This window comes from Falco rusticolus, chromosome 4 (genome assembly GCF_015220075.1).
Source record: "Falco rusticolus isolate bFalRus1 chromosome 4, bFalRus1.pri, whole genome shotgun sequence".
NCBI lineage: Eukaryota > Metazoa > Chordata > Aves > Falconiformes > Falconidae > Falco > Falco rusticolus.
Window position 1 is genome coordinate 27,926,852 of NC_051190.1, and position 23,248 is coordinate 27,950,099.

General features: G+C 67.1%; 2 protein-coding genes across 8 annotated transcripts in view; one reads left to right on the top strand and one right to left on the bottom strand.

The window, feature by feature from the left end:
• Nucleotides 1–1,331: 1,331 nt before the first annotated feature.
• SREBF1 (sterol regulatory element binding transcription factor 1) lies at nucleotides 1,332–12,202 on the top strand. 6 transcript variants are annotated; one of them, XM_037385203.1, is made up of 19 exons: nucleotides 1,332–1,591; nucleotides 5,483–5,866; nucleotides 6,011–6,180; nucleotides 6,250–6,390; nucleotides 6,470–6,688; nucleotides 6,775–6,889; nucleotides 6,983–7,194; nucleotides 7,500–7,704; nucleotides 8,313–8,497; nucleotides 8,592–8,853; nucleotides 8,941–9,107; nucleotides 9,209–9,377; nucleotides 9,452–9,560; nucleotides 9,646–9,758; nucleotides 9,855–9,987; nucleotides 10,177–10,339; nucleotides 10,594–10,779; nucleotides 10,864–10,975; nucleotides 11,185–12,202. In XM_037385203.1, exons 1-19 carry the CDS (start codon nucleotides 1,486–1,488, stop codon nucleotides 11,406–11,408), a joined length of 3,375 nt encoding a protein of 1,124 aa, XP_037241100.1. In that variant the 5' UTR covers nucleotides 1,332–1,485; the 3' UTR covers nucleotides 11,409–12,202. The 6 variants fall into 6 exon arrangements, with proteins under 6 accessions (XP_037241100.1, XP_037241101.1, XP_037241102.1 ...); XM_037385204.1 differs by having other exon boundaries at nucleotides 9,649–9,758; XM_037385205.1 differs by having other exon boundaries at nucleotides 6,250–6,384; nucleotides 9,649–9,758.
• The window catches only part of RAI1 (retinoic acid induced 1), a 77,524-nt gene continuing 66,389 nt past the window's right edge, over nucleotides 12,114–23,248 (bottom strand). For both annotated transcript variants that reach the window (XM_037385197.1, XM_037385198.1), the window contains exons 3-6: nucleotides 16,592–22,226; nucleotides 15,320–15,413; nucleotides 14,968–15,017; nucleotides 12,114–14,583 (exon numbers count right to left, since the gene is read on the bottom strand). In XM_037385197.1, the coding sequence (XP_037241094.1) occupies nucleotides 14,569–14,583; nucleotides 14,968–15,017; nucleotides 15,320–15,413; nucleotides 16,592–22,210 (5,778 nt within the window). In that variant the 5' untranslated portion in view covers nucleotides 22,211–22,226 and the 3' untranslated portion in view covers nucleotides 12,114–14,568. The remainder of the gene's footprint in view (nucleotides 14,584–14,967; nucleotides 15,018–15,319; nucleotides 15,414–16,591; nucleotides 22,227–23,248) is intronic.

A 23,248-nucleotide genomic window follows, 5' to 3' on the forward strand; every position in this document is an offset into this window, starting at 1 on the left:
GGGACCACGGTGCATCCATCCCCCCAGCGCTGGAAACCTGCCCTCCCTCCTGCTGCGCGCCGGCTGCTGCCAGGGCTTTCCTGAAACCCAAGGGAAACCTCCCGCTGCCACAGAGCCCGGCTTCTCCCCGGTGATCCACATAAAAACGGGGGGCTGGGGGGAGAACCCGGTCCCCCTGCACGCCCCATGGCGGGCGGTGGATCCCCGGACAGAGACGAGCGAGCAGCTGCAGTGGCCTGTGTGCAGGTGACACTGCCCCAGCCGCCAGCGTGGAGCTGAGCCAGGGCTTGTCCCCAGCTGGGGCAAGGGCTGGTGTCCCCAGCCGGAGGGGGGGAGGGGGGGGAGGGTGCAGAGGGGTTCAGCAGGGCTGCGCACCCACAGCTCTGCCATCACCATCTGCACGCCCAGGGTGCTCTGCCTGGTCCCCGTGTTGCACCACGCTGTGCAGGGGCTCCCTGTGTTGTACAGGGGCGCCCAGCGTGCCGCCACATGGCAGCCAGTGGGGCTGGGGGTGGGGTGGGGGGGTGGGTTCAGGGTGCTGCCATGTTTAATTAATCACAGGTAGCCCCAGACTGCGCTCGGTGGCGCAGAAGCGAGGGCCGACGTTCAGGGGGCCGATGTAGCATTTTCTTTTCCTAAATTACCCCCCAGCAGCAGGACACGCAGGGCGCAGCGCACAGCCCTGCCCCACTGAGACCCCCCACCCGTGGGCGGCCACGGTGCTGACCCCAGTGGCACCAGTGGTTTTCCCAGTTCCCACAGCTCGTGGCGGCGGGGTCACACCCGCCGGGGTCACAGGACAGCGTCGGTCCTTCCGCGGCCCCTGACCGGGATCACCGGGGCTTCTCCCAGCCTGGGCCGTGCCGGGGTCGGGCAGCGGTGCCGGGACCTGCTCCGGGCCCCGGGGCTGGGGGGAGGGTGGCAGATGTCACCGCCAGCCTCTGTGCCGGCAACCTCAGGAGCCTCGAGGGGTGACATGGTGGCCCAAGCGCACCCCAGCACGTGGCCTCCACGGGGTGCTGCCACCGCCACCACCCCCACCCTCGCCAGCCCCCCTGGCTGCTCCCCCAGGGCTGGGGCTGGGCGGCACCGAATGCCCAGCCCAGGTATTCGGTGCCTGTCCCCAGGGCTGGGTGCCTGTCCCCAGGGCAGTGAGCCTGTCCCCAGGTCCGGGTGCCTGTGCCCAGGGGGCTGCTGCCTGCCTTGCTGCCCGCCCCAGCCCTGCCGCACCAGCTGCCCGCCCGGTGCCGCGGGGTCCCGGTGCCGGTGCCGCGGGGCGGGCAGTGGCGGGGCGGGCAGTGGCGGGGCGGGGCGCGGCGGCGGCCCCGCCCCCTCCCCCCGGTAGCAGGTCTGGGCACGGTTCGCGGGAGCAACTTGGCGGCTCGTCGCCTTCCTCCGTCTCCCCGGGCCAGCGCGGCCATGGCGAGCGGGCGGCCCCGCCGCTCCTAGAGCCGCCGCTGCCCGGGAGCCGCCGCCGCCGCCGCGATGAGCGCCCTCGCCTTCGACGACACGGCCCTGGAGGGGCTGGCGCCGACCCTCGGCCTCTCCGGGGGCAGCGACATCGACACGGCCCTGCTGAGCGACATCGACGGTGCGTCCCGAGCCGGGCAGCGGCGAGCGGGGCCGGGCTCGGTGCATGGCCGGGACCGGGCTGGGCTGTAACCGGGGCTCGGTGCGTGGCCGGGACCGGGCTGGGCTGTAACCGGGGCTCGGTGCATGGCCGGGACCGGGCTGGGCTGTAACCGGGGCTCGGTGCGTGGCCGGGACCGGGCTGGGGTACAACCGGTGCTCGGTGCATGGCCGAGGGGTTGGGCTCGGTGCGATACCGGGGCTCGGTGCGGGACCGGGACCGGGCTAGGTGCATGGCCGGGGCTGGGGAGAGCAGGCTCGGTGCGCGATCAGAGAACCGGCACATGACGGCGTGAGCGGGGTCGGTGCATCACCGGGACTCGGTGCGTGGCCGAAGGATCGGGCTTGGTGCACGACCGGGACACAGCCGGGAGACCGGGGTCGGTACCGGGCCCGGCGTGGGGGACACACCGAGCTGCCGGAGCAGGGCCGGCCGCGCTGGCTCCGTTACCGGGCCACGGCGGGGGGGCTCGAACAGGAGCATGGTCCTCAGGGCTGGGAGGGGGGGGCACGACACCGGGACCCCCAGGCTGGAGGTGCCGGTGCCGGGACAGCCGCGACGGGCGCCCCCCCACCGACCGCAGCATCGTGTCGCCTCTAGCCCCGCCCCCCGTGACGTCACCGGCGGGGTTACTCCCGGTCATTCCCTCTAGGACGCCTGGGTTCCCTGAGCCACCCCACGGGGACGGGATGGGGGGGCTGAACGGAGCATCCCTGGGGCTGGGAGCCAGCAGCACCCACCTCCCCGCCCAGCCGGGGCTCTGTGGGATGGGGATGCTGCCCAGGGGTCCCATTCCCCGAGGGGACCCGGTGCCAAGGGGACCTGCTGTCCACCACCGTGGCACCCAGGACTTTCCACTGCTGGGTGTAACATTCTGGCTTTAGTAAAAAAAAAAATGGGGTTTCCCGGCTTTTGGCCAGCCCTGCGCTCACCTCGCCGCATGCTCCACCGGCTCTGCCAGTCCGGACTGGCAGAGCCGGTGGAGCATGCGGCGAGCTCTGCGACGCCTGCCCCACTGCAGGGTCCAGGGGGAGTCTCTCCTCCGGGACCCAGGTTGGAAGTGACATCCCCAGGGCTGAAGGCACATCCCAACGGCAATTGGGGCAGATCCAGGTGCCACATGCCTCCCCTGATGAGGTTTTGGCTTTGGGAAGGATGGTAGCTGCAGGCAAGCAGGCAGGAGCCATCCTGGTGTCCCCTTGGGTCCCCTGGGACCCATTCAGGGCTGAGCGGTGCCCAGCACTAGAGGGTGAGGGTGTCATACTGTGGGGTTTTGCCACACTTCTTTAGCCATCTGGACCACCCTGTGCCCCATGTGACCGTGTCCCTCCATGAGCTGCAGGTTTGCCACTGGTCCTCAGGTGGCTACAGGCTGTCCCCATGCCCATCCTGGGGTGACCATGGGATGTGCACTCAGGGATGTGGGTACCCTGCACCTGCTGGGACTTGCCAGGACCCACAGCCATGTGGCTCTGCCCCACGGGCTCCTGAATCAGCGGTGGAGGTACCCGTGGCACCGCTGGGTGCCCATGTGATGGCGTGGGTGGCAGCGGGTGCAATGTATGGGACAGAAATATCTGGTAGGTGTTGGGCGGCTGGGAGAACCGTGCCCACCCCTAGGGCTGAGTGGTAGGAAAGGGGGTGCCGGGAGGGAGCACCCCCTCTCTGCAACCCCAGACATTGCTCTCTTGCCACTGGAGCATGGGGAGCCTTGGGGGGTCTTTTGAGGAGGGGAGGGCGGGAGCCCCTCTGGATGGAAGCCCACCTGCGCAGAGATGGGTGCTGAGAGCTGGATGTCTTTGTGGGGGAAATGGGGCTGCGCAGAGACCCCTGTCCTTGGGGTGTCCCCTCCAGGCGCTGGGTATCAAGCGAGGAGCATCGCGTTGGGCTGGCCGGCAGTGGGGAGTGATGGATGGGACACGGGGCGAAGGGGTTAACGGTGGCTGACCCCGAGTAACCGCGGGCGGGTGGTGGCAGGGTGCCCGGTAGTAACCCGCCACCGGGCTCACCTTGGCACGGCGGGGCTGTCTGGGGGTGGCGGGCGGCCGGCGGGCGCGCGGGCGGCGATTGGCGGAGTCACATCACCCCATCGCCGGCCTCGCTCCAGGCCTGGCGCGGGCAGCGGCAGGGAGGAGGGAGAACATGGGAGAAAATATCCTGGTGCCTCGTGGTGCCCCAGCACGGGGCTGAGCAGGGGCTGCAGCCTGCTCCTGGGGACCCCCGGACCCCCGTGTGCCCACTGGCATGGAGTATGCCTTCGAAGGTATCCCCCCTCCGTGCCACCCTCCTCCTCCCTGCCTGGCGCGGTCACTGCTGTGGTCCCTCTTGGGGTGCTGCACCCCATGGGGGGGCGTCCGGGGGCTGTGCATGTTGGTGGGGCATTGCAGGGGGGCTGCGACTGGGCGTGCGTCTGCGGGGGCATCCCGGGGTGTGTGTGCCTGGGGTACTGTGGTGGGGACGTCCCAGGGGGTGTGTGCCTGGGGTACTGCCGCGGGGGCATCCCAGGTGGGATGTGCCTGGGGTACTGCTGTGAGGGCATCCCGCGGGGGGTCTGTGCCTGGGGGTACCACCGCAGGGGCATCCTGGGGTGTGTGTGCCTGGGGTACCGTGGTGGGGGCATCCCGGGGGGGTCTGGCCCCTGCGGTGGTACCCCAGGCTATCCTGGCGGGGTGTGCCTGGGGTACCACCGTGGGGGCGTCCCGGGGTCTGTGTGCCTGGGGTACCGCCAGGGGGGCATCCCGGGGGGGTCTGTCTGGGGGTACCACCACAGGGGCATCCTGGGGTGTATGTGCCTGGGGTAACACGGCGGGGGCATCTTGGGGGGTTTGTACCTGGGGGTACTGTGGTGGGGGCATCCCAGGGTGTGTGTGCCTGGGGAACCACTGCGGGGGCATCCTGGGGGGGGGTCTGTGCCTGGGGGTACCACCGCAGAGGCATCTCGGTGTGTGTGCCTGGGGTACCACTGAGGGGGCATCCTGGGGTGTGTGTGCATGGGGGTACTGCTGTGGGGGCATCCCAGGGGGTGCATGCCTGGGGGTACCACCGCGGAGGCATTCTGGGGGCTGTGCCTGGGGTACCACCGTGGGGACATCCCGGGGGGGGTGTGTGTGCCTGGGGTACCACTGCAGGGGCATCCCAGGGGGTGTGTACCTGGGGGTACTGTGCTGGGGGCATCCCAGGGGGTGTCTGCCTGGGGGTACCTCTGCGGGGGCATCCCAGGGTGCTTCGGTGGGAGCACCCCAGGACATCTCAGCGGGGGCATCTCTGGACAGCCTGATGTGTGGCTGTCGGGGTGTGTCAATGGTGCCACCCTGGGGCACCTAGTTCCCACTGAGCTGGGCAGACCCCTGAGGGTATTTACCCCTGTGCTTGCCCAGCTCCCTCCTGGGGGGTGTCGTGGGCAGGCACGCCTGGCGCAGGGGTCTGGCACATCCCAGGTGTGCCACCCCTCTGTCCCAGCCTGAGCACCCCCTCCCCTTGATGCAGGGGCTTCTTGTGGGGTTGTTGGGGTTTCCAGTGCACAAGCCTGTCTCTGCCCCGCTCGACCTCACAAACAGGCTGAGATTTTCCCTGCCACCCCAGACCGGGATGGAACCCTCTGACTGCTGGTGGCCAGGGCCCAGCACCCCCATTGCAAGCACCGTGCCTCAGTTTCCCCATTGGCAGGGTGGCCAGCAGGCTGTGAGGAGCAGGGCGCAGCAGATTCCTGGGCTCTCGGGGAATTTTGCCCCTGAGTTACGAGGATCTGTCCCCAAAGTGCTGAGCTGTGGGGTGGGCAGCATGGGGTCAACCCGGGAGATGTGGGGCCATGGCAGCCACTGACGGTACCTGGGGGGGGGGGCTGTTTTGCAGACATGCTCCAGCTGATCGGCACGCCGGACAATGACTTCTCGGGGCTGTTTGACTCACCGTTCAGTGCCCCTGACAGTGCCGTGCCCCCGGGGCTTCCCCCTACCCCAGGCACCCTCAGCACCTACCTGGGTCCCAGCAATCCTCCCCCCGCCACCCCCACCGGCAGCGTCTACCCGGGGCCCACCGGCATGGCAACCTTCACCCCCCAGCCCCCAGCCCCGCTCCTGCCAGCGCCAGCCCCGGGTGTCAAGGAGGAGCCGGCGGCCGTGCCCAGCAGCCAGCCCCAGCCCAGTGTGATGCTGGCCCCCAGCTTCGTCCCTGCGTCCCCTGGCCAGTTCAGCCCCCAGCCCCTGGTGGGCTACCAGAACCAGCACAGCTTCTCCGGTGAGGATCTGGGGTCCAGGGGAGGTCGGGGCCCCCTGCGTGGGGGCTGGTTGCGAGGGTCTCTTGCTGGAGGGGGGATGCATCCCTGTGGGATGGGGCTGCCCTGGGGGGGTCCAGTAATACTGTGCTCTGCTCCGTGCCCAGCCCTGCAGCCGGGGGGTGCAGGCCAGGCTCTGCCCAGCCCCCTGCCCGCCCCACAGCCAAGCCAGCCTGTGGCACTGTCCGGCCCCGTGCAGAGCGTGGCACCCCAGCAGCTCCTTGCCACCACTGCCCCGGCTGCCCAGCCCGTCACACCGCAGATCCAGCCAGTGCCGGTAAGCCCAGAGCCAGGGGTGGGGGGTCCCAGTGGCCTTCCCAGCCCCACTGACCCCCCCGCCCCTCAGGTCCTGCTGCAGTCCCATTTCATCAAGGCTGACTCCCTGCTGCTGACGGCCGTCAAGACAGATGCTGGCAGCGCCAAGACCTCCAGCATCACCTCCCTGACCACCAGTGCCTGCAGCTCTGCCACCCCGCTGCAGGTGCCGGTAGGTCCCACTGCCGTGCCGCTCCGGGGCCGGTGGGATGCTCTGAGACCCCCACCAATGCCTCCCCACATCCCCACAGGCACTGGTGAGCGGAGGGACCATCCTGGCCACGGTGCCGCTGGTGGTGGACACCGAGAAGCTGCCCATCAACAGGCTGGCGCCCAGCGGGAAGCCGGCACTGGTGCAGAGCAGGGGGGAGAAGCGCACGGCGCACAATGCCATTGAGAAACGCTACCGCTCCTCCATCAACGACAAGATCGTGGAGCTCAAGGACCTGGTGGTGGGCACCGAAGCCAAGGTAGGAGCCTGGGGGTGGTGGGGCAGTGGTGGGTAAGGGGGGGCTCTGCCCAATGTCTGGGCTGAGCCGTCCCTGCCCGCCGGTAGCTCAACAAGTCAGCGATCCTGAGGAAGGCGATCGAGTACATCCGCTTCCTGCAGCAGAGCAACCAGAAGCTAAAGCAGGAGAACCTCTCCCTGAAGATGGCCATGCAGAAGAACCGTGAGTGGAAAGACAGCTCTCGGGGGCAGGGGGGGGCTCAGCCCCAGGGCTGCCGTACCCCCAGCACCTCTCAACCCACCCTGCTCCCCACAGAGTCCCTGAAGGACCTGGTGGCCTCCTGCAGTGGGGGGGCCAAGGCAGAGGCCCCCATGGAGGTTGTGAAGGCAGAGGTGATGGAGATGCTGACGCCGCCACACTCGGACGTGGGCTCGCCGTCCCACAGCAGCCCACTCTCGCTCAGCGGGGGCAGCAGCAACAGCAGCAGCGACTCAGAGCCCGACAGCCCCCTCTGCGACCATGGCAAGGTGTGTGTGGGGGCTGTGAGTGGGATCCCCCTGCCCCAGTCCTCTACATCACACTGGGGGTGCCAGGAGCAAAGCATGCCAGCTGTCGGCATGGGGAAAGGAGCTGTGAGCCCTGGTCTTGCTCTCTGAGGCTGCTCCTCACCCCATCTGGGGCTGGAGGGAGGGGTGTGGGGGCATTCTGGGGTGCAGTGGGCTGCTGCACCTGTGCTCTGTACCCCAAAATGTGCCCTGTGCCCCGTGCCTGTGCCCCGTCCGCACACCCCATGCCTGTGCCCCCGGGGCTCACAGCAGCTCTGCCCGCGCAGGTGAAGCAGGAGCACCTGCCGCCCTCACCCAGCAGCCAGGGCATGCTGGACCGCTCCCGCATGGCCCTCTGCGCTTTCGTCTTCCTCTGCCTCTCCTTCAACCCCCTGGCCTCCCTCCTCCGTGGCTCTGGTGCTCCCGCTCCTGTGGGGAGCCCGGGTACCGCTGGCCCCGGCAGGAGCATCATGGCTGAGGCTGGCACTGTGGGTAAGCTCTGGCACGGGGTGGAAGCCACTGGGATGGAGGCTTTCAGGGGGGGTGGTTGAGGTGGGCACAGGTGGAGGCCACTGGGATGGAGGCTCTGGGGGGTGTGTGATTGGGGTGGGCACAGGTGGAGGCCACTGGGATGGAGGTTCTTGGGGTGTCTGGGGTAGGGGCTGCCAGGGTGGTGGGCGTGGGGCAGAGGTGGTTGGGATGGAGGCTGCTGGGGTGGGAGAGGGCTAGAGGCTGTCGAGGTGAAGACCATCAGGGTGCAGGGTGTTGGGGGGGTGCATGGTAGGGGCTACCTGGGTCGAGGCTGTTGGGGTAGAGCTGATCAGGGTGGAGGCTGTTGGGGTGGGCATGGGGTGAAGGCTGTCAGGATGGAGGCCGTCAGAGTGGAGGCAGTCATGGTGGAGGGGGGTGAAGGCTGTCAGGACGGGGGGGTCTTAGGGTAGGTCCGAGGTAGGAGATGGTTGGCTTGGAGGCTCCTGGGGTAGGTGCTGCTGGAGTGGAGGCTCTCAGGGTGGGCACGGGGTGCAGGCCACTGGGATGGAGACTCTGGGGTGGGCACGGGGCAGAGGTGGTGGGGCAGCTCTGACCCCTTCCCCATGCAGAGGAGCCGTGGGGGTGGGCGCAGTGGCTGTGGCCCACACTGGCCTTCTGGGCACTGAACACGGCGCTGGTGCTGGGGGCGGTGGTGCGGCTCTTCGTCTGCGGGGAGCCCGTCACCCGCCCCCACTCCGAGCCCTCCATCCTCTTCTGGCGGCACCGCCGGCAGGCCGACCTTGACCTTGACCGGGTAAGCCCCAGCCTTTGCCCACCCTGCCTGATGGCACCTGCCCCACCTGCCCCGTCCCCACCCCTTGCTGACCTGCCCTGCTCTGGGGGTGCAGGGGGACTTTGCCCAGGGGGCCCAGCACCTGCGGACGGCACTGGGGGCACTGGGGCGGCCCCTGCCCGCCTCCCACGGGGACCTGGCGTGCAGCCTGCTCTGGAGCCTGCTGCGCCACCTGCTCCAGCGCCTCTGGGTGGGCCGCTGGCTGGCCGCCCGCGCTGGGGGGCTGCGCCCCGACCCCCCGCCCCCCGCCCACGTCCGACAGAGCGCACGTGATGCCGCCATGGCTTACCACCGCCTGCACCAGCTCCACCTTGCCGGTATGGCCCCACGCCATGGGGGGAGCTGAGGGATGGGACCCCTGTGCCCCGCATCCCCCCTGAGTCCCCCTGTCCCCATCCCCGCAGGGAAGCAGGCTGGCGGGCACCTGCTGGCCATCAACCTGGCGCTGAGTGCCGTCAACCTGGCCGAGTGTGCTGGCGATGCCGTCTCCGTGGCTGCCCTGGCTGAGATCTACGTGGCGGCCGCCCTGCGGGTCAAGGCCAGCCTGCACCGCTGCTTCCACTTCTTGGCTGTGAGTGCAGGGCAGCCCCCTCTACCGTGGGTGGGGCGTCCCCCTGTGTCCCCTGGGACCCAGTCTTGGGTCCCCTCCCTGATCCCCCGCTCTCCCCGCAGCGCCCCTTCCTCTGCAGCGCCCGGCGTGTGGCCCTGTCCCATGGCGGGGCTGTGCCCCCTGCCATGCAGTGGCTCTGTCACCCTTTGGGTCACCGGTTCTTCGTTGATGGGGACTGGGCTGTCAAGGGTGTCCCGAGGGAGACCATCTACAGCTCTGCTGGCAACCCAGGTAACCCACCACCCCCAAGCCCCCTGTTTCGGGGAGCAGGCACCGTGGCCACTCACTGCTCCTCTGTGCCGCAGTGGACCCGCTGGCGCAGGTGACCCAGCTGTTCCGCGAGCACCTCCTGGAGAAGGCACTGTCCTGCGTGGCCATGCCTGAGCCCAGCCGCCCTGCTGCCCAGGGAGAGGGGTATGTGCCAGGGTGGGTCCCCCCCCGGGTCATCCTCTCCCTCTGCCCGGTGCGGGGATGGCCCCGCTCACGGCCCCTCTCCCAGCAGGCGGTTCTCCGATGCCCTCGAGTACCTCCAGCTGCTCAATGGCTGCTCTGATGCCAGCAGCACGCCCGGCCCCGCACCTTCCATCAGCTCCGGCTTGGCGGCCGTCACAGGTGAGGCCAGTGTCCCCCCCCCCAGCAAGGGATACTTCACGTGGGGGGCCACCGGAGTGGCGAACGCCCTGCTCCTATGTCCCTCCCACCCCACAGGCACCGACCCCGTGTCCAAGTGGTGGGCGTCCATCATTGGCACAGTTATTCACTGGCTGCAGGGAGATGAGGAGGGGGCCGAGCGCCTCTACCCGCTGGTGGAGACCATGCCCCGGGTGCTACAGAGCTCAGAGTGAGTGCTGGGGGACATTGGGAACAGCGGGGGCGGCAGCTCATCCCGCACCTCCTCACCTTTTTGTGTTGGCACAGCCCCTGCTAACACTCTCGGAGCACCGTGGCTGTGCTGCCCGGTGTCTGCTGGAGGGGGGCACAGCTTTGCCCAGCGAGGGGCCTGCAGTGACTGTGTCCCCCCCACTTGCAGGAAGCCCCTGCCCCGCGCCGCCCTGCACTCCTTCAGAGCCGTCCGGGCCATGCTGAGCAAGCAGGATGGGAGCCAAGCCAGCCTGAGCCACTGCGAGAAGGCCAGCAGCTGCCTGCGGGAGAGCCTGGAGCTCAGCAGCCCCCCCAAGGGCACCATTGACAAGGTGAGCTGGGCTGGAGGGGGGTAAGGTGGCCACCCACCCTGGGGGGAGCCCCCGGCCCTCGCGGGAGGTGCCCCCGGTCCTCGCAGGGGTGCATTGTAGTTGCATTGCATGTGTCAGACTGGGAGTGCAATGCCCCTGCCATGCAGCCCGGCGGGGGCCCCGCACAGCAACGCCTGCCCGCAGGGTCCTCCTCGGCCCCCCCTCTGCTGTCCACCCCTCCCCCTCACTCACCCAGCTCCCTTCGCCCCCCCCAGGCGGTCCAGCTCCTGCTGTGTGACCTGCTCCTGGTCACCCGCACCAACCTGTGGCAGCAGCAGATGAGTGCCAGCCAACAGCGCAGCTGCCTCTACCAGGCGTCCGCCCTGGAGCTCCGCGGCTTCCAGCAGGACCTCAGCAGCCTGCGACGCCTGGCCCAGACCCTCCGCCCTGCCATGCGCCGGGTGAGCCCCTCGCCCCTCATCCTGCCCACTCCCCTTGTCCCCTGCACCCGGCTGTCCTCACCGTGTCCCCCCTGCCTTGTCCAGGTGTTCCTGCACGAAGCCACCGCCAGGCTGATGGCCCGCGCCAGCCCCACCCGTACCCACCAGCTGCTGGACCGCAGCCTGCGGAGGAGAGGGGTGCAGGGCAGCAAGACAGGTGGGACACGGGGTGGGACACCCCCTCCCCACCCGCAGCACCCCATGTGATGGGGCTCGGGGGGGGGCTTCTTGCCGATGCTTTGGTTGGTGGTACCTGCCCTGGGGTGGGCAGATGGCTCCATCATCCTGCCAGAGCACCCAAGGGAGGGTGGGTGGCTTCCATCAGCACCCCTGGGGCTGACACTTATTCTCCCCCTCCCCTCGCAGCCGGTGAACCCGAGAGCCACCCTACGCCGCGGGAGCACGCCGAGGCCCTGCTGCTGGCCTGCTGCTACCTGCCCCCCAGCTTCCTCTCGGGGCCCGGGCAGCGGGTGGGCATGCTGGCCGAGGCCGCCCGCACGCTGGAGAAGCTGGGGGACAGACGGACGCTGCACGACTGCCAGCAGATGATCATCAAGCTGGGCAGCGGCACCACCGTCACATCGGGCTAGCTGGCTGGGGGGGGAGGGGGGCATGCTACTAGCCCCCCCCCTGCTAGCCCCCCCGCTAGCCCCTCTGGGTCTGGGACAGGGGGAAGGGGGTGGCGTGTACCCGTTTCCCCCCGGGATGGGAGCCCCTTCTGCGGGACGGTGTTGGGGAGCAGTTTTTAAGGTGGGGGGTGGGGAGGGTGGGGAGGGCAGGGTGATGCCCCCTGCCACCGGCGGTGGGTGCGGGGGGTCCCGCTGTGGCACCCCCACCACCTCCTGGCTCTGTCGCTGTCCCCAGCCTGCGTGGGTGCTGGGACGTGGGGACCTCTAGTGGCACTGTCCCAGCATTGCAGGGCACTGGGCTGCGCGGCCAGCCTGGCCCCCCCGTGCCCTGGCGCGCAGCGGGGGGGCGTTCTCGCCCCCCTCTCCTGGGGTCCCGCTGCTGCACGGGGGGCTTGGGGACCTCGGCTTTGGCCCCGGGGGGGGGGGAAGGGAGGTTTGCCCTGTGGGGATGGCTCAGGGCCCTCCCCTCAGTCATGCCCATGACAGGCAGGAGGGCCCCCCAGCCCAGCCCCTCGCCCCCCAGCACTGAACAGCCCCCCCTGTTAGCAGCTGCCCCCCCGCCCGAGCACGGCCGGGCCCCAGCGCTGTCGCAGAAGGGGCAGCAGGGGGGCACGGGGCTCCCGGGTGGCTGGTGGGTGCCCCCCTCCCCCTGCTGCACCCCTCTTGTACATAGCCCCCTGCCCCGCCTTGCCTTTTTAAACGGTATTTTCATAGTTTGAGAGTTTTGTACAGACAATTAAAGCTGATTATTTATACCGGTGTGTGCTGGACTCGGGGGGAGGAGGGGATGGGGACAGACAGACACCGAACTTGGGGGACACACAGCACCTGGCTGGGGAAAGGGACCCCCCCCACCCCCACTGGGCATCCTTGGCTGCGGGTCCTGCCTTGTCCCAGCAGGGGAGGGCTGCCTAGGATGGCAGGGAGACAAAGGTGACAGGGATGGGGACACTGGGTGCTAAGGGACCCCAACCACACCCTCCTTACCCCAAGATGTGCTAGGGGTGCTGCCCCCCGCCCACACCCCAGCCCCACTGCAGCGTCCCCTCCAGCCCAGCCCTCCAGTGAGACCCTTGGTGCAGGTGGCACCTGGGGACAAAGGGCCAGCCAGGAGCTGGAACAGCCCAGGGGACCCCCGGCAGCCCCCCGGCAGAAGGAGAGGCCACAAGCTGGGCGCCACGTACTTCCAAAACAATCGTTGTATCTTTATTGACGCTCTGAATGCAATGACCTGTTTTTTACTCTTAAGGAAAATAAACATCTTTTAGAAACAGCTTGTTACACACAATCTTCAGTGTGAAGCAATATACTAATAAGAACACTAGTCTTAACATTTACAGTCTTCATATATATTATATATATGTATATGTATACATATATATACACTATATAATGAGGCAATATATAATACACACGGTTTACCATTTTACAGTCATATGTACAAGATGTCACTAAAAATAGCCAGATTTCAGGCAACACTGCCAGGGACACTGGGATTTTTATTTTTTTAAATTAATTATTTTTATTATTATCTTTCCCCCCACCCTCCCTCCCCTCCTTTTTTGTGTTTTTCGCTCCTGTGTCCGAGGCAAGCTGCTGAAATGACAGACATTTTGTGGCCAGCAAACCTTGAGGGTGAGGGCTGGGTGGGACGGAGGGGACGCGACAGCCGGTGGGGACATGGGGCGCTGGCTCTGCAGGGCTGGGGGGGACACAGATGGGGCCAGCACCGTGCCCCTCCTCTGCAGGATGCTTTGCAGGTGCGGGGGCGGCTGGCGGCTCTGTTTGTAGGCTGGGATCTGGGGTGGTCACCCTGGGGTGGTTATTTGCTACCTGCGGGGGGGTGCAAGGCTGGGGGGTGCAGAGACGGGGGCGTCATGCGGGGCACCCCGCTGGGACACGGGCAGGGGCCGTCCCAGCGCTGGGCAGCCCCCAGCTCCACCACAGCGGCCGGGAAGGGAAGCAAAAGCTGAGGGAGCTGAGCAAACCCAGCACCCAGGGACCAGCCAGGGCCATGCAGTGGGAGGAAGCAAATGCCTCCTCCTCCTCCTCAAGCAAGGACCCTGCTGCCCGCTGGAAGCCGTTTGTGGGCTGCTTCCACCTTCTTGCCCCAGGCTAAAACCCCAGGGTTCAGCATCCAGAGTTTTGGGGTTCAGCACGCAAAGCACTAGGGTTCAGCACCCAGAGCCTTGGCGTTTGCACCCAGAGCCCGGAGTTCAGCACCCAGAGCCCTGGGGTTTGCAGAAGCACAGGGAGCAAAGCCCGTCCCCAGCAACAGGAGCCGCAGAAGTGCTGGTGGGGCCAAGCAGAGGGACCAGGGTGGGTTTTGGGGGTCCCGGGGCACAGGACTAGGTGTCCCAGCCCAGCAGTGCCAGCACCCCATGGAGCGGGAGGGGGACGGGTGCAACGGGCCAGGGTTGGGAGGGAGGGAGCGGGGCTGGGGCACCCCAGTGGGCACCCACCGGCCCAGCCCAGCACCCTTCGCCCTCGTGGGGACCCGGCCACCCGGCGTAGGGGCTGGCACCCCGGGACAGGCAGGATGGGAGCAGACAGGAGATGGAAGAACAAAACCGAAAAAGCAGAGTGGTGTTTCAAACAGCAGGCCGTTGTTTGTCTTTTTTTTTTTTTCCTCCTTTTTTTCCTCTTTTTTTTTTTTGCTTTTTTTTGTCTTTTTTTTTTTTCCTTTTCTCCGCCACACGTATATACAGACAGACACCGTGAGGTTTGCTGAAGGCAACATCTCAGATCAGATCAGTGTGAGATATGGAGAGCCGGGACCCGCGGGGGGGTCCGGCGGCCCCACAGTAAGACAACATCGCCGGGACCCCCCTCGTACAGGGCCCCCCCCCCCTCCCCCCTGTGCAGCGACGGCGGCCGGGGGGGTCCCGTTCCGCCTCCCGCCCGGGCCAGGCCGGGTTTTGCCGGGGCCCGGTGCGGGGTAAAGCCCGACGCTGGCTCTGCCCGGAGCGGGCTCGGGGTGGGGGGCACGGCCAGGGCGGCGGCGCCGCGACCCCCGCAGCGGGGCGGCTCCCGGTACGGCCCGGTACGGCCCCGCTCCGCTCCCGGGGCGCTGCCTCCTCCGCCGGTCCCTCGCTGGCGGCGGGGCGGGTGCCGCGGGGCGCTACAGCGGCTGCCTCTGCGGGGAGAAGGGGGGGTCAGCCCGGGGGTCCCGCCGCGGGGCTGGCCCCGGGGTCTGCTCCCCGAAGGGGGGGGCATGCCCGCACCAGCAGCCACCCTGCCCACCCGCGAGTCATCGCCCCCCCCCCCGTGCAGTGCTTTTAGCACGGGCTCAACCCCCCACCAGCTCATCAGTGCCGAGGGAAGGGGGGGACGACCCGCCCGGGGGTCCCGGACCCGGTGCCCGCTGGCGCATGGGTGACCTGTACCCCAGGGCCCCCATGCCCCACGGGGTGCCCTGAGCAGCGTGTCCCTGGGGGGTGCAGTCCGAAGGCAGGCCCCCCCTATCCCCGGGGCTGCAGAGCTTTGTGGGGCACCGGGGGGGGGGGGGCTCGGGGCTTACCTTATGTTTGGGGCATTTCAGGGTGAAGCTCTCTTCGGTTAATAAGCAACCTGCGAGGAGAGGGAGGGCTGTGTAAGGGGAGTCCCTGTCCCCAAGCACCAGGGACTCGGCGTCCCCCTGCCACCGTCCTGACCAGCCGCAGCGTTGGCATGAAGGGTTCAGCTGAGGCCGGCCAAACTGGGGACACCGGCTGGCACTGGTGCAGGGGGCACCACCACCCCGGCAGGCAGGGAGCCAGGAGCCCACCCTGACCTTGGGTGGGCTTGAGCATCACCGAGCAGCCAGCCCCTCGGCCAGCCGGGTCGGAGAGTGCCAGGGGACCCTGTGCCCCCATCCCCGCAGCCGGGCTCACCTGTGTCAACTGCACACGCGTAGTGGTAGGTGTGGGGACACCCCTTCTGGCAGCAGCCCACGGTGGCTCCCGCTTGCTGGCAGCTCGAGCACTTCTTTAAACGCACCCGGGAATTCGGAGCAAGGAAGGAGAGATGTGGAGAGACAGAGAGACGCCGTCAGAGCCCAGCGCAGGAGCAAAGCACCCCGATGGCCACGGCTGCGAGGGGAATGCACCAGCATCCCCGCACCTCTCCAGCCCCACGCTACCTCCACCCAGGCAGCATCCCTCCTCCTGTGCCGGCACATCACAGGCGACACCGTTGCCCCTCACTCAGCCATCTGCAGCCATGCACGACATTTCTACCCGCCGTACCGCTGCCCTGGACAGCACCGAGCCTGCTGCCACCCTTCCTGGGGCAGGAGGAGCGCGGCGGTGAAGGGACATGGCCTGGGCCGTGCCACAGCTTGGTGGCAGAGGACTGTGGTATTCCCCATCTCCTGCCCCATCCCCAGGGTGTGCTGCCGGGATGGGAGCACCCGGCCCCACGGCGTGGGCAGGGAGGGGGCAGCAGCCTCCAGCCAGCCATGCTGCAAGCATGCAGGCCTGGGAGTGTGGCCAGCCCCAAACCTGGCACTGGGGGGCTTGCTGGAGACCACCTGCCTGGGCTCTGCCAGGTGGCTGTCCCCTCCCTCTCCCCAGCACACAAACCCCATGTTCCCTTGGCAGTCTCCCAGCACCATCCTCCTTATTTTGCTCGCTCGATGTTCCCATGCTCCTCTCGCTGTGGGAGAGCAGCACGGCAGGGCCATCCCATCCAGCTCCCCTTGCCCTCCCGCCCATCACTGTGGCATCAGGCCAAGTCATGCCCATCTGTGTCTCCCATCCTGTCTTCACCAGCCTGTATCTGTCCCACTCCGAGCTGCCCCATGTGATGCACGGCTGGGCCGTGGGATGCGACCCACCAGGCTCAGCACCCTCATGGTCCCGGGGGGGCTCTGCTGCCCCCCCAAAACGTAACAACAGAAATACACTTCTGCGCCTAAAAGGGGGAGGGGGATGAGGTGCTATCAGAGATGCGGCAGCACAAATCCTGTGGGAAGCCAGTGGGGTTCACAGTGCCTGAACCCCCTGCCCCACTCTCCCAGGGCGACTCATCAGGGCCAACCCTGTTAATTTCCATCCCGGCCGGAGGCACAACCGCGGGAATCGCTTCAGCTGAAGGAGGCCGGCAGGAGATGCCGCCTCGGGATGCGGTGCCGTGCCGTGCTGGGCGGGCAGCTGAGCTCTTACCAGGTCGGCAGCCGCCTTGACAGCCTCCTGCAGCCCGTAGAGCTTCCCTGCCACCAGGAAAACCCCAGCGGTCCATACGGCACAGGCCTCATGCAGCCAGTGCTCTTGCGTGTCACCCGCCGGTTCCTGCGGCGGGGACTCGGCCTTGTGACATTCGTGCCGCCGGGGCTTTTCGGCCGCCTCCTCGCCCTCTGTCCTCTCGTCACAGCAGTAGCAGCTCTGCAGCCTACGAAACATGCCCCGTGGGCTGGAGCGCAGCGTGCTCTGCTTGGCCGCCTCGGCGGCACCCTCCGGCCGCGCTGCCTTGCCACTAGCACCACAGCCGCCCTCCGTCCCTCGGGGTGCCCGCTCGGCCACGGCGGGCGGGATGGCATCCTCGCCCGGCCCCTCTGCCCGTGCCTTCTCCTTCAGCCGCGACTTCTTCTTGGGCAGGCAGTCCTCGGGGTAGTAGGGCCCGCAGAGGTCCCCCAGGTCCTTGTAGTTGGCAGGGTTGCGGCACAGGCAGCAGACCAGGCAGGCAGCGCTCAGAGCCTTTGACACCACCGGCCCCATGTGCATGGTGGAGGAGGCGGGCAGGGCTGCCCGCGGCCGTGGCGCTGGCCCAGCTGGTCCCCGTTGCAGCCGGGCCTCCTCACCGGGCGAGTTGATGACGGTGCAGGCAGTGGTGAACTCGCCATGCCGTTCCACACGGACGTAGGGGGCAAAGGGGGGGGCCCGGCTGTCCGTCCGCAGCCGCTTGCAGGAGATGTACTTCAGCCGGATCTCGGGCTCAGCGGGGTGCAGCAGCGGGGCCTGCTGGGCCTGCCGCCGCCGCTTGCCGCGGCTCTTGCACCGCGCCGGTACCGCCTTGGCCTTGCCGTGGGCCAGGCGCTTCCGCTGCCGCTTGGAGTAGCCATTGTAGTTGGAGTGGTTGGCCCGTGGCTTTGGCCCTCGCGCTGGCCCGGCAGTGGGGCGTCCCTCGGGAGGGCCCTCGCTGCCCCCCACCTCCTTCTCCTCGCTCTTTGGTTTCTTGCCCTCCCTTGGTGCCTCCTCCCCGCCACCACCCGGGCCAGACACCCGCTCCCGCGGCAGTGGCAGTGGTGCAGGGCCCAGGGGCTCCTTGGCCATGCCCAGCGCCGCTGCTTTGCCCTTGCGGTTCCTCTTCTTGGGCAGGAGCCCCAGGCTCTTGGCTGCCATGTTGGAGCTGGGCTGGGGCCCCAGGGCTGGCGCGCAGGCCTCGCCCGGGCAGCCATCAGCAGAGAGCTTCTTCCCGCCACCCAGCTTCCCCTTCGGTGCTCGGCTGTTGGGGTTTCGGCAGAGCTGCTCAGCTGCTGGCATGGTGGGCACCTTCTGTGCCGCTGCTGGCTTGGGCAGCCGCATATCGCCCGCCACCAGGGCTGCCCCGCTGTGCTTCACTGCCCGCTCCCTCTCCGCCGCTGCCGGGCTCAGGGAGGTGCCGTAGGCAGCTGCTGTGGCTGCCACCGCCGCCGCCGTGGCCGATGGTTTGCAGGCGAACTTCTTCAGGTTGGGTGAGGTGATCTTCTGGACGATGGCCTCAAGCTTGAGGCCGCGGCCCTTGCGGGGAGGCAGCACTTTGGTCTTGGTGGCCTCCTGGAAGGCCGCCCGGGAGGTGATCTTAATGCAGACATCGGGGGCCTCCTTTGGCGGGGGGGGCTTTGGGACAGCTTCGCCGGAGCTCTTGGGAGGCAGCTTGGCTTTCACCTTCTTGGCCACAGGCATCTTCTTGAAGAGGCTGGGGGGAGCCTCCGGCTTCTCCTCCTTCACGCTGCCACTGTTGCTCCGCAGGACCAGATTCCTCTTCTTGGCGGGGATGGGGGAGATGAAGGTGGACTTCCTCTTCAGCGAGTGCAGGGGCCGCTCGGACATCTTGCCCCCCATGCCTGGCCCTGCTTTGGGCAGCTTCATCCGGGGACCCACCTTGCCCTCCTTGTGGGGGCTGCCTGGGGCCACCAGCTTGAAGGCGGGCGAGAGGTGGTTGTTGGAGATGAGCTTCTTGGGCGCCTTGCAGTTCTTCAGCCGGACGTCAGCCGCCCGCTTGCCCCGCTGCCGCTTGGTGTAGAAAACCTCCTGCGTCTTCGTCCGGGAGCGCAGGATCATCGACCGCTGGTCCCTGTCCCCCGCCTCCACCACGTCCCCCTCTGGCGGCGTCGGCCCTGCCATCTCCTCTGCCACCACCAAGCCGGGCACCAGGAGGGCTGCGTCGCTGGCGTTTTGGACCACCCTGGGGGCTGGCCGGCTGCTGCGCTTCCTGGCTTTGAAAGCCACCCGCTGCTTGATGCCACAGGCGGGCTTCTTCCCCAGCTTCTCCTGGTGCGGGGGGGCCTTCAGCCCCTCCAGTGGGGCCGGGGCGCGGGGCTCAGCGAGGGCGGTGAAGGAGCGGGTGCACATGCGTGCCGGCAGACCCTCAGCAGGGAACCGGGGTGTTTGGCTGTGGGCGTTCTTGCTCAGTACCTCCGCCTGGCCGTCTGGCCCGAGGCAGGCGCTGGCCATGCCACCAGCTGCTGGCAGGTCATCGAAGGGGCTCAGCACGGCGCTGCCGGGGCCGTCCCCCTCTGGCAGCCGGCAGTGGACCTTCTTGTTGCGGAGGCTCTTGCCTCTCGAGACAGGCTCCGTCTTCCCCAGCACATTTTCAGGGCCAACCTGCTGCTTCACTGCGATCGATGGGGCGGATTCGGCATCGGCTGCCTCCGGGTGGGACGCCTCCCCTTCACCGCTCTCCTCCTCAGGCTGGATGTGGGGCAGGGAGGACTTGAACCAGCTCTTCACCTTAGTTTCCGTGCCCACAGCAGGGCCCAGCAGGATGACGGACTGGCCAGAGAGGCGTGTGGCAGGACCCGAGCTCTCCTTCTCCATTGTGCTGACGGTCTCCTCAGCGGACACAGGCACCTCGCTGGAGGACAGCACAGGGGGTATCTCCGGGGGCTTGGGTGATGAGGTGTCATATGTCACCGACTTCTGCTCCGAGCCAGCCAGCTCGCAGAGCGAGGAGTACTCCTCCGCCTCCAGGTCCGACTCCTTCAGCTCTGGCGAGGAGATGATGGGGATCTCGCTGAAGTCCCCAGCTGAGCAGCAGTGCCGGGTGTCCTGCAGCCACCTCTCGCTGTCTGCCTTTGCCGCTTCATCGTAGGTCAGCGTCTCCTCCTCCTCCTCCTCCATCGCCTGCTGGCCAAAGTCCTGGGCCGGCTCGCCCTTGGCCGACTGCTCACCATCACACAGATCCAAGCTGCAGGCATTTTTTTTCTCCTTGCAGGAGCCCACCAATTTGCTGGGGAACAAGCCCTTGGGGAGGTCGGTGGCTTGCAGCTCCTTCCACCGCAGGCACACCTCTCCCAGGCTCTCCTCCGGCCACTCGAAGTGCTCCATGGTGTTCTCGGACCCCACCGAGTTGGCGGTGGTGTTTGAGTAGCAGCTGTAGCCAGCGGCTCCTGCGCTTGATGTCGCTGCTGGGATGCTGGGCTTGGAGTTGAAGGCCAGCGGGGCAGCATCCTTCAGTGCATCCTTGGTTTCAGCAGCTGTGAACTCCACCTGGGGACCCTCGTACACCTCCTCACTGAAGTCCTTCCCCGCGCTGGCCCCCGAAGCCTTATCCAGCTTGAGGGGCTCAGTGAGCGTGCTGGAGTCACCCTGGCTGGGCCAGGTGCCCTTCACCATGGAGTCCAGGCAGGGCCGGTGGTTCTCCAGCTGGAAAGGGGACTTGGTGGCCTCCTTGCTCAGCATGGGCAAGTTGGCCCAGGCTTTGTCCGCCTTCTCACTGATGGCGTCCTGCAGGACGATGATCTCGGAAGCCAGCTCCTCCTGGGACAGGGCACTGAGGAGCAGCCGGGGACAGTCCCGTTCGTTGGTCACATATTTGGTGAAGGTCTCCAGGGGAAGGCTGGCGTGGATGCTCTGGAAGGAGTCATCCGATTTGGTGGACATGTCATCCGGGGAGGTCACGGAGCAGGTGGACACCGACTCGGGCTTTGCCTTAGAGTTGCTATTGACGCGGGCAGGGCTGCGGTTCTGGTTGCAGTACAGGAAGCTCCTCTCCAGCTGGTCCTCCGACCCGCTGAGATAGTCGGCGTCCTGCGTCTCGGCATGGACGGACTGGGGGGTGCTCAGTGGGTCGGACAGGGGGGTCCCCACCTGCTCCGCCGAGTAAGTGCTGCTCTCGGGGCTGCAGTGCTGCCCCTTGAGCTGCTCGGGGGTCCTCGCTGGGGTCTTGATGCCCTTTTTCTGGGGCACGGCTGCTTTGGAGAGCAGCAGCTGCTGGACGGTGTTGGAGATGTTCTCCACCTGGGAGGTGAGCGCTGTCAGGCTCTGCAGGCTCAGGTCCGACAGCAAGTTTTCAGGCAGCTTCTCCTTCTGCAAGTTTTTGCAGTTCCCAGATTGAGTGTCGGGGCTCGTCCCGTCAGTGGGAGAAGGGTTCAGCAGCGGCATGAAATGGCTGTGGTCGGAAATGCCGGCTGGGAAGGCGCCAGCACTCAGCGGCTGCTGGCTGTACTGGAAGTTCTCCAGGTTGGGCATCAGCGGGGAGGGAGTGGAGCTGTAGGATGGGGACCTGCCGACAGAGCGAGCCGGCGAGTGGCTGGCGCTGGGGCTGAAGGTCTGGTAGTACTGCTCTGGCGTCCGGACGGGCGGCGCATCGCCCTGGCAATAGGTCTGGCCTGGCTGGTTGTAATGTTGGTACTTGGCCAAGTTTTGGTAGTGGAGGGTCTCCGGGGCATGATGCCGCCCCTGCAAGGGCTGCGGTGGCTGCGGCGGCTGCGGTGGCTGTGGGGGCTGCGGTGGTGGCGGTTGCGGGGGCTGCGGCGGGGGCTGTGGGGGCTGCTCGTAGCCAATGCGGTTGGGCTGGTAGCCGTGCAGGTTGGGCACGCGGGGGCCAGGGGCCAGGCTGGCGGCGCTGCCCAGGGGCCGCTCCAGCGGTGGCTGCCCCGAGGGTGCTGTGCAGCTCTTGTAGGAGTGTGCTGGCTGGCTGCTGCCCGGCACTGAGGAGTAGGTGGAGGAGGCAGGGAAGGACTGTGAGTGCTGCCCGAAGTGGGGGCTCTGTGAGAAGGGCATGGGTGAGGAGACGTCATTCGGCAGCTTCTGCCGCTGCAGTTTGGGGTAGGGGAGTGCGGGAGGCTGCTGCTGCTGCTGCTGCTGCTGTTGCTGCTGCTGCTGCTGCTGCTGAAAGTGAGTCCGGAAGGGCAGTGAGGCAGCCGCTGGCTCGTGGTATGGCCGGCCACCCGCCAGCGCAGCCGTCTTCTTCATCAGGCTGTCCTCATACTTGGCCACGCCGCCGGGCAGCGCCTGCGGCTGCCCGCCCCACGCCTGCAGGCTCTCGTCCCCTGAATAACGGGCCGGATAGGGGCTGTTCTCCTGCACTGCGTAATTGGAAAAGGCCGGCCTGCCTTGCAGCTGCTGCCCCGCTAATTGCTTGTTTCCCCGGTGGTATTTCTCCACGGCGCTGTTCTCGTAGCCTGAGTACGGCAGTTGCTGCTGACTGTAGTACTCCTTCGCCACCAGCCTCTGCCGCTCGCAGTTCGGCCCTGCCTGACTTTGATGCCTGTAATTCTCCAGGCGTGATGTATCTTGTGAAGTCGGCTGGTAGCTCTGCTGGTTGCCATGGAAACCACACCTTTCTCGAAAGGACTGCATGGCGCGGGCTCGTTATCTGCGAAGAGAGAGAGGCGAGAATTCAAATGAAGCATCGCCACCACCACCGTGGCGGGCCGGGAAGCGCGGCCGCGCGCAGAGAAGGGCAGCGTTGCGTGCGCTGCAGGGGCATCACCTCGCCTGCCGTGGCATCGCCCCACTGGCGCTGCATCGCCTCGCTGTCACCCTGGAGCACAGCACCTAGCCCTGCATCACCTCGCATCGCCCTGCATTGCCTTGCATCGCCCTGCAGTGCATCGCTTCACATCGCCTCACCCTGCATCACCTTAAATTGCCCGGCATCACATCGCCTTGCACTTCATTTCCCTGCATCACGCTGCCTTGCATTGCATTGCCCTGCATGACCTCACATTGCCCTGCATCACATCACCTTGCATTTCATCTCCCTGCATTGTATTGCCTTGCATCGTATCACCCTGCATTGTATCACCCTGCCTTGCATCGCCCTGCATCACATTGTCCTGCCTTGCATCACATCACATCACATCACCTTGCATTGCACCGCCCTGTATTGCCCTAGATCGCAGCAGCTGGCTTTGCATCACCTCGCAACGCTCTGCATCGCATCGTGTCGCCCCACATCACATCGCTTGGCATTGCATCACCTCACCTTGCATCGCCCTGCATCAGCCTCTATCACATCTCTCATCGCTCCACACTGCATCGCCCCGCTTCGCAGCACGGTGCCCCTGAGCAGGGGGTGTGGCTGGGGTCCGGCTGCCTCCCCCATGCCTGCAGCATGCTCAGCCAGCCCTCCTGACCCTGCTGCTGGGAGCCTTCCCCATCTCTGCTGCCCACCCCAGCTTTGCAGGGCAAACAACCCCTCTCCGTGCCTGCCCCGCACGGTGCAGTGACACCCCTGCACCGTGTTGGGGTCCCCCAATGCACCCACTGCCCCTCACCACTGCAAATCACTTACCCCCCTCCTTGCACATCCTCCCCAGGGATGCCGGGATCCTGCGAGCCCCTCCGAACACCCCGCTTATCACCACTCTTTTTAATTATTGGGCTAATTACTGG